Source organism: Protopterus annectens, chromosome 3.part0 (assembly GCF_019279795.1).
Source record: "Protopterus annectens isolate FY-2018-M chromosome 3.part0, PAN1.0, whole genome shotgun sequence".
In the NCBI taxonomy this organism is placed as follows: Eukaryota; Metazoa; Chordata; order Ceratodontiformes; family Protopteridae; genus Protopterus; species Protopterus annectens.
In genome coordinates this window covers 1,863,749,110-1,863,759,299 of record NC_056731.1, presented here as the reverse complement: position 1 = coordinate 1,863,759,299, position 10,190 = coordinate 1,863,749,110, and the positions used below count along the sequence as shown (strand labels likewise).

Sequence of the window (10,190 nt, the reverse complement as noted above, 5' to 3'; positions counted from 1 at the left end):
GGAGTCTTGGCCCAAGGGGTATGCTGTCATGGCAGTTGCATGTGGAAGGTTGCATGCTCTCCTCTCAAAAGACTGCCAGTTATAAACATGCATCTGAAGGCATGTTGGAAGGTTCTGGGGGAGGACTGCTCAGAAACCAGCCAACAAGCTCAACCTCAGGAAGGAAATGGCTTTGCCTCTTATGGCGGGGCGGAGGGGGGCCCAACCATCTATCTGTCCTTTGGAAGCTACTGTGTTCGGGAAGCTTGTTGAACTCACTCCATGGACTTAGATGACCCCCTCGGGTGGAATGAATGGATTGACTCTGCATTGGTAGTGGGGGGGGGGCTACTGGGTCAGTGAAGTGGACAAAATGGTAAAAACAAAATACATCTGTATATAAAAGTCAGATCTATGTAAAGGAAACAGCACAGACGAGAAAATGAACCTACATTTCTAGTAATGCATTGCATAGATGCCGTTGGTCCTTGAGAGACAGGATTTATTAAATATTTAATAATGTAAACAATGTGAGAGTTCTTGTATAGTGCAAACAGGGATTTAACAAAAACTGCTAAGGCCTCTGTCCCAATCTCAAACAGAAGTTTGGTTATGAAACTGCAAGGCAAATAATAACGATATGAAAAAAATGGTGCAACAGCAGCTCTGATTTGTAATAATTCTGTTATGTGTGCATAAAGAGAAGTGCAAACAGTTCAAAATAACTAGGAAGAAAGCTAAAAAAAATGTGGGATATGTGGAAGTAATTCTTCTTCTTCGTCTTTAAACTTCTCTGTAGGTCTGTGCAGGTGTAATGGAGTAATAATTCAATAACAAATGTCACAGAGCAATGTTTGAAACATACTGCCTTCGTATGGCTTAATTACAAAACCACAAAGTTCGGAGATGAAAGATTTAAGATGGAAACAACGTATGCATATTTGTGTTCCAAGCTTCTAATCATTGTGGTCAGTTCTGACTAAACTTTGCAGCTACATCAAGTACATTAAAAAAAAAAAAAAAAAAAATAGATGGACATATGAACTCCCCTCCTGCCAAGAAAAACACTAAAACAGTAAGGGACAACCCATATGGATGCAGCACCTCAAACGTCTCTGTACTCAAGCTGTTACAAGCTCTAATTGCAATGGCTGTTCTATTTCCTGCTCAGGACACTTCAAGAGAGTTTCTAACTGTTCCATTCAGCACTGCCTTTGCATCACTCTACAAAACATTTACCTCACACTGTTATGTCTGACAGGCTCATAGGCAAGTACTAGGCTAGTTGCCCTAGACAGACAGACAGATAATGGATAGAGGATGCATGTTTCTGACAAATATGGTATAAGAAAAGCCATTTCTGCATTAACATGTCAGGTTAATCACATGATGATCGTCTAAGATAAGCATTCAGACAGGATACACGTCTTTTTATTACATTTTCATTCAGAAACTAACTTGTACTAACTTTTGTAAACTGCACTTATTGCTGATATTAATCAACAAAACTGTCGGCTTGTCTTTTGTGTCTAGTGCCTACATGCACTACAGACATATGCAATGTGAAACAATGGTATAATAATGGGTTCAGAGGTAGTTACAAGGCTTGCAAGACCAGGACACCCTCAAGGTGCCTATCCCAAATTCCCAACTGGCCCAGAGCACTGCTTGCTTAAGCAACATGCTATAAGTCACACTGTAAGTTAATGGAGGAAATTTAGATTTAAACATACAATGCATTTAGTTGTGTGTGTATATATCATTAGATACACACACACACACACATGCAAGACAGATAGATTACATCTAAAACAAATAAATATTACTTCTGCACATGAAAATGTAAAATGAAGTACTTTATTTCAAGTAGGACTTTGCAGAATTAATTTAATGTTACTATATTTTATGTTCCAGAAATCCATTTAACTTATCTTAATGAAGTAAAAACCCTGTCATCACAAAACTGATTAAAACTGAGCACAGACATTTCTATGTGCTCAGAGGTATCATGCAAGCCCTTTGACCATCACTGATATGTAGCAAACATTCCAAATGCAAGACTGTAATAAAGGCAGCTGACAGTTTGTAGAATATGCATCTGTTAACCAGGATGTATAAGATACTGCTTACTGGAACTACCAATGTACTAAGGCATGATGTCAGTCTGAATTAATGTATACCATCAGAATAACTTGTATAAATTTTAAAGATAAGACTCTCCTTCTAGGCAGCGGGAACATGAAAGTTAAACACACTGTGCTATGCTCTCTTAATTGGGAAGGGCTTCTGTCTCACCTCTGTTTCATTATTTAGGTTCCATAGGTCCAACCTCCCCATTCCGTCCACACAGGCAAACAGCGCAGGATGGACTGGTGACCACATGACATCATATACGTAGTCAGCATTGTCTTCAAAGGAGTACAGAGGCTTGTTGTGCTGCAAGGCAGAAAAAAAAGTATTAAAACTTCATGGCGCTACTACTGCCTAAGGGTGTCTGGCAAATCTAATTAAAAAAAAAACTTTGTACATTTACAAAGCATCATAAAAGCTTCAGAGATGAAAGTCCTGTAAAGGTGTACTGAACTTTAATGAAACAGCTGTCCACTGACAGAAGTCGAACAGGCCTGAAACACCAATGCTCAAGACATTCCAGACAGGTAGACAGAATGTCCAGCTGGTAGAAATTCTTTCAGGAGAGACAGATCGTGATTTAAACAGCAATACTTTTCAAAGCCTCAAAGGTATTTATCAGGCAAGACACTTCCTTCCCAAGGGCTGGGATGCCATCTAGTGAAACATTCTGCAAAGCAACACCATTAGCAGCATCCTAGCAGTTAACCTGGGAAATCTTGTACTGTTGGAACTGCTTTAAGCAGGTAAGCATGTTTGTTTTCAGCAACAGGTACATTTATACAATAAAAACAACATAATTTGAAAATAACAAACATTGAAGCTTTTAAACCTTGATAACAGAAGTGTTGTGCTTCATAGTGTACTTTAAACTAACATACCAATAAATAATGCCAGAATTTTACCTAGCTACAGTACCCCCCACTACCACTTCTGTCAGAACTATTAGGAAACGAATAATGGACGGGCATAAAAATCCCATTCACATAAAATAGTAAAATTATGGCATAACAGTAAATAATTCTACTGCTAAAAGGCAAGTACACCATATCTGCAAACTGCTGAAACAATTAACAGTGGTTTACTACATACATATACAAATATCATCTTCAAAGGCCTAAAGTGGAGTATTCATATATTTACTGCTTATGGATGGCCAGATAAATGCGCATAGACTAAATGCCCTTTTTTTAGATATGAATCCACGCTCTTTTACACGATGTTGGGAAACTGCACGCCGGTTCATGCAAGTCAATTCATAAATTATTTATTAATTATTTTAAAGCGTTAAGAGGGACAGTAACATGCAATAGCAACTATATATAGTGCAGTGGCCATGTTATTCACTGTATTTATGTTTGGTTAAAAAAAAGCACAGGGAAACTGTTCACAGAGGCAGTGGCCCCTGTTTTTTTCCTGCCATCTCTGCATAATGTAAATGCAGTCCAGCCAACATACAAAACTGCACACACATTATGCATACAGGTAAACAGACAATTACAATCATAATCCTCATTCAGAATCCTTGCATTGTTATGATATCAAAATATTTTAGATGTTTTTAATGTGAGCAATAATTTTAAACACTGAACCTGTAAGAGTTTATATGAAACTACTTTATCATTTTAGCAACTCTTCAACACATCACTGTGAATATAATAGTCAGTCATGCAATATTTTGTAAACTGTTCATTCAAAAGGTAGACAATGCGAGTGCAGGTAATTTTACAATGATGTATATATTAATAGAACAAATACTGCCAAATGTTTCAGCTTCAATACAATTATGTGACTGTACAATCATACCTCTCAAACTCTGGACAAAGCCTGAAATAATGGGAAGGGGGAGACAAAGCCCCCAAAATAGGGACATATTTTAAATATAGAAACTTAGAAAATTATAACAGATGTATTACCATACATTTTCTGAAGGATAAGACATCTGAAACTCAAATGTATGTCATTATTTAGTGACTTAAGTCCTCAATGATTTGCCAGAAGTCCCTACATTTCATGAGGAACACACCAAAAATATGAGGCAAAAATCTGGGCATGCAGAAATCTGGACAGTTGAAAAGTATGCATACACTTACTGTGGAAGCTTTAGTTTAACAAGACAATGCTTTAACTTCAATAAGTATTTACATCAGTACTGACTTTTAAGTAAATTAAGAATTCAAAATAACAGTATACCATGAACTGCAACATTCAGAATGCAAGTGTAGTCGAATTCCAGCATGCATATTAAAAGGACGTAACTGCTACATTCTTGGACATAACTGCTACATTCTAATGATACAGTTACAAAAAAAGCACTTAATAACCTAAACAACTGGCTTATCTACAACCTGCAGATGTTATGACAAAGACTAGCTCAGACTAATTTTTTAAAGCCAAGGAAAAGAGATGCTTTAGCAACGACATTCATTGTCAAAAGAAGAGTTCATGAAACGACACAAATGGAAAATAAAACTAGTGTTACTACCCTTTTCTATTCATTAATTAATTCAGCACTAATATGGAACTCAGTGACTGTGGTGGTGGTGCTGCGGTAGCGTTGTCGCCTCACAGTAAGACGTCCTGTTCGATTCTCAGCTGGGGCATCTTCTGTGTAGAGACATGCGTGAATGGGTGTACCTTCATTGAAGGTTGTGCGTCAGGGCCGGCAACTCAGCACGTAAAACTCTACTGCCAATCATTAGCGGACCGGAGTTCCGCTGTGGCAGCCCTTAACCAGGAAAAGCCGAAAGACACAACAACTAATATGGAACTCAGCAGGTCCAAGTGCCTACAAGAAATGGCTAATCAACCAACCAATCAAGTTAGATACCACAAAACTGACATCAGGGACTCGGACCCAGATATGTGGTGTCAATAGTGACTTATTCACAGCTCACTACTTTAACCTTTAGGCTATACCCTTCTAGCCAAAAAGGAGGAGTCTAGGCTACTGAAATGATCCATGCAGTCAATAGAACCTTGACTTTCTTATCTCATGTTTGGTGTTATAGCTCTCAACCAATCAGGGACAAATCCAGAAAAAAAATCAGGGACACTTTTAAAATATTAGTGCTATTAACTTGAGACTCTGACAGAATCAGAGCATATGAATTATTGTACATTTTCTGAAGTAAAACAAGTCTATAACTCTTAGTTATTGTCATTATTCATTGTGTAATTCACCACCCTTTCCCCAAAAGTCACCAGTTTTAGAAGGATTAAGAGGGACAGAGCTAAAAACTGAGTCAAAATCAGGACATCCTTGAAAATCAGGGAGAGTTGAGAGGAGAGCCACACAGTAATGATTAACACAATAGCAGACCTATACACAATTACAGGCTGACAGCAGTAAAACTACTGTATTAAAAATGGAAATAATATGCAAGCATCAAGACTGACAGTGAACCATGAATGCAAAACGATTATGAAACAGTTGCTACTGCAGCAAACACACTTCTTACCTGAATAATCAGATATGAAACCTTTAGTAGAAACAAGATGTAATGGCTTATCAAGCTAAGATAAATGTGCTTGGTCTGTTTCACAAAACTGCACTATTCAGCTTTGAGCTCTACTTTAACATTTCCTACTACAGACTACACTATTCTTAAACACGATCTAAAAACATAAGGAATAGCACAGTAAAATGGAATCAAGGCATACCTGTCAATTGTCCTGATGTTTGCAGAATAGCCATATTTTTGTCTTTTATTTTGGTCTGTCCATCATAAAATTTGTGATTTTCTGACAAACCACTGAGGACTGATGTCACTAAACAACAGACATTTGAGCTTCAGACTTCATATCCTTCAGAAAATGCATGCCAATATTTAATTTATTTATTTAATTTATTGATTGCATTTGTTGACCGGGAAAGTCCACTTGGCCTGGAGGAGCCCATTTTCAGTGGAGGCCCGGGAGAAAAGCTCCACATTATTACATACAATTAGCAAAATACAACATTGTAGATACATGAATAAAACAGATGTACTATATACAATTAATTAGAACAATTGTTAATAAATAAAAATGTACAAACAGTATAAAGCATAAAAGACAACTGGCAGAGATGACATTTCAATAATACCTAGAAAAGACAGCATTTTGTAAATACAAGCAAAATTTATAATATCAACTTTCTAAGTTTATAACAGCAATATTTAAAAACTGGCCCAATTTTTGGGCCTTTGTCCCCCCATTATTTTTGGCTTTGTGCAGATTTCTTGTACTTAATATGCTGACAGGTATGAATTCAAGGCTGAAAATATGCACCTTTACTTACTATTTAATTCTTCCTACTATTTATTAATTTAATGATACTTCAGTAACACCAATTAAGGTACGATGGGACAGACTGCATTAAAATACTAGTCTGGAGCATATGTGCCAAGGGGATGACAGAGGAAGAAAAGAAACAAAATAATTAAGATCAAATGCAAAGTATTTTTCAGTCTGGGAATCCACTGTTAAGAACACTAACATTCCTTAACCTGTAATTTCCCATGCCTTGCCTGTACACCAGACAGCATCTTTAGCATACTACCTACTTGGTCAACAAAAAAGACGTGACGTTTCCTCATCTCCGACATCTTTTCTTTCCTGATGCCTCCTTAGAAGTTTTCAATTTATCTCTGTATGCATAGGCAATGGTTTAAACAGAATATTACATTACAGTAAACCGCCTGAGAAGGACAGAGGGCAGGCGAAAAGTAAATACTTTTGTTTTTAAACTAGAAGGCACATTTCACTGTAATAAAATTCATAAATACACATTCTATGTTTAGAAATGTGTTCTCTTTAGTAGCCACAGAGTACTTAACTTCCGTTATTAAATTACTGTTAAATAAAATACACAGATCTGACCAAACAAACCACATTCTTATTATAAAAATCAGCATAAGCAGGGTCCCTAAATAAAGTGATTACAATTACTACCGATTAATCCAAGTGACCCAGCTTTTTCTCAACGAAAAGGAAAATGCCACATTAACATCGGTAGCAATTGCTTTTTTATTTTGTGTGTTTTTTTTAATCAAATTGTTTAGAACTGATTCCATTTTCAAGAATTAACATCAACATTTGATAAACAGTTCACATTCTGACACCTTTTAGTTAGGTTAATAAATCTGGTAAACCATAGGTTATGCTACCAAATACTTGTTATGTCTATATATGTGCTGTGTTGCTGTGCTACAGGAGACGTTACCAGGTCTTACGGTACTGTTATGATGCATATTCCCTTTTGGCTCGAGTTGTGGCTGAAAAATTCTTCATATCAGTTCACTCACTTAATAAATGTTAAAATAAAAAATACATGATTCAGATGATTCTTGTTTTTTAATCTAGACATCCACGTCTTGCAACGTAATATAGTAATCAATGTCAGTTAAAGCTTCATAAAATGGAATTCTGGGTGAAGGGATTAGTGTAGACATATCCTTTCCTGGTTGGCAGAACATTAAATTGTATGGTCATTCCAAATATGTTATACACTTATGTTTTTATGTAGGTTTAAGTAACCTTGCAGAAAAAAAGTAAGACTTTGCTCAGCTAGGAGGGAACTGCTACTTAAACGATACCTTTTAGCTTTAAGGCAACATAACGTTTGAAAGAAAGCAATGAAAATAAAACATGTTTTCATATGTTCCTTTGTTGACTGCATTTATAATCCTTTTCATTCTTATGAGTTTATTCTTACATTTCACAGTTACAACATATGCAATGAGATTGCAGCGGATTTATGCGTTTTACAAAGAAAAATTTGCTTTGTATACATCCCCAGATCTGTAACGCATACCAGCATCGCTGCACCGTTGTGTGTTGCATCTGACAAAACAATTGACCTTTGCAGCACGCTAAGCATTATGGGAAGATGCACTAACTCGATGGCAATATACCAGTTTTTCTGTTACAGAGGCAAATTGCCTGCATTTACTTGTCTGTGTATACACGGACTGATTCACTCAAGTATCTGATAACAAGGTAGGTGCTAATCAAAAGGTATTTACTGTAGACACACAAAATGTGAGCCGTAATATACGACAAACCAAAATACACGCAGACATACACATATTACATATTCCACTTAATAACCATGCATTTAAAATATCCAAAATAGTGCCTCTAATTGTACAAAATATTTCAAGTGGTCTTGGATGTCTGTGCACAATATATACAAAGTCCCCCAATAAGCTGCATGCAGTCTGCCAGCCAAATCATCCCCACCCTCTCCTGCTGGTTATGCTAGCAAAACAAATTCTTCATTTAATCAGGTAGTACGTACAACAGCCGCACCTTCTGCTGCCATACAGTTGCTAGTTACATCTTACAAAGAGGACTTAAATCATGAGCTCCAGGAGAGTTTCATATTCCTCTCTGTACAAGGGACTTCAGCCTGTACAGCAGGAACACATCCACAACTCTGCTTATGTAGACGACGTATCTCTGATATCACCGTTCTTCCTGCCATGGGTAGAAAGGGAAAAAGATGCAGTCTCTGCATCTGAAAGATAATATTAATTCACTACTTGTGATCATTTAGTACAATACATGGAGTTGATGGAGATGTATATCTTGATAGAGTTTGTGCGATCTGTCAGACTTTAGTGCTGCAGCATCTCTGTAATTGCTAACCAGATTATTTTAAGAGCATATTTCACTGCTGGATCCTTACAGGGGTTCTTAATCTATATCAAGTTTCCATCCAGGCTAGTCATATACTTCCAGTGACTTCCAAGGCCCAATGAATAAGATGTTATTTATTTATTTGCATTTGTTTACAGAGATGGTCCAGCTGGGCCAGAAGTTCCCATTTTCAGTGGCGTCCCAGGGAGAAAAGCTCCACATACAAGACATTTCACATACAATACAGAATGTACATTAATAAAGACCTTTAGTACATATTATTGGCAGCTTATACAATTGGTGAAAAACACAGTACATAAGTAAACATTTTCAAATCAAATATATTATACAAGCAATACAAAGTGTATACATGAGAACATGCCATACGAGTAGTTTTCAGCCAGCACAATTTATATAGGACACTTCATGCAGTGGGTGCAAAGCGGATATAAGAATTAATCAGAGACTAGGTACTTAAACTTTTCAAAAGTTTAGGAGGTGTAATAGCTGAGCAATAGGCTATACGAGTCCTGCTGCAGGAATCAGCAGAGTCAGTGGATATTGTTGCAGATATAAGTGGTGGTATGATATTAAGGTAGGCTGCGGAAGTACCCGAATGTCTCGCCTGGTTCAATGGTAGGTCTATAAGGGTTAGGAAGAGAAGAAAGTAGACAGGAGAGATCAATGTTAGGACAATGAGGGTTAGTAGAAGAGGGAAGTGGACAGGATGGAGAGGCAGAATAAGTAAAAAGACAGGTGGATGTGAAAGGAGGATGCCAGAGTAGTCGGGGGGGGGGGGGGCTGAGAATAGTTGTGATGGTTGAACTTAGGTTATATGAGATGCAGTGTTAGCACATGTGCACAGCTAAAATGAGGAGATATGTTGTTTCAGAGATGTCTTGAAGAGGGTTACTGAGCAGGTGGATCTAAGTGTTGGGGGGAATGGAGTTCCAAAGTTTTGTGCTGGTAAAGGAGTAAAGCATCTGGCCAGCCGAACGTTTGGGTTTTTCTGCATTTACGAGCAGTTGGTTGTTGGATCGCAGTGGTCTTTGATGGTACAAAGTAAGTATAGAAGATAGAGCAGGGCACATGGATGGATTATTAATGAGTTTGCCAGTTGTAGTTAGTTGGATAAAGGTGAGATAGTTGGGGAGTTCAAGCCATTTTAGGTAGCTTAATGATAAGTAGTGGTTGGATGAGTAGGGGGCATTAGTTACATTTTGTTGTCTAGTTTGGACTTTAGAGAGGACTGAATGTTGGTGAGGAGGGGGGCACCATATAAAAGAGAGGGTAACAGAAAAGAAGAGGCAAAGGAAAGTCAGGCTGATGCACTGAGTAGATGTTTGTGTCAGAGGGTGCCAAGCTTTTGATCTGTCTTTATGATATTTGACTGGATATGCAGGTCGAATGTCAGGTTTTCTTCTATGATGACATCTAGGAGTTTTGCACTAGGTACA

At 37.4% G+C, this 10,190-nt stretch overlaps 1 protein-coding gene across 1 annotated transcript in view; it reads right to left on the bottom strand.

Moving 5' to 3' along the window:
- LOC122797218 (cytoplasmic dynein 1 intermediate chain 1-like) overlaps positions 1-10,190 on the bottom strand; it is a 672,499-nt gene that overhangs the window by 26,228 nt on the left and 636,081 nt on the right. Inside the window, exon 6 of the mRNA XM_044066050.1 lies at positions 2,245-2,415. Coding sequence (XP_043921985.1) covers positions 2,245-2,415 — 171 coding nt within the window. The remainder of the gene's footprint in view (positions 1-2,244; positions 2,416-10,190) is intronic.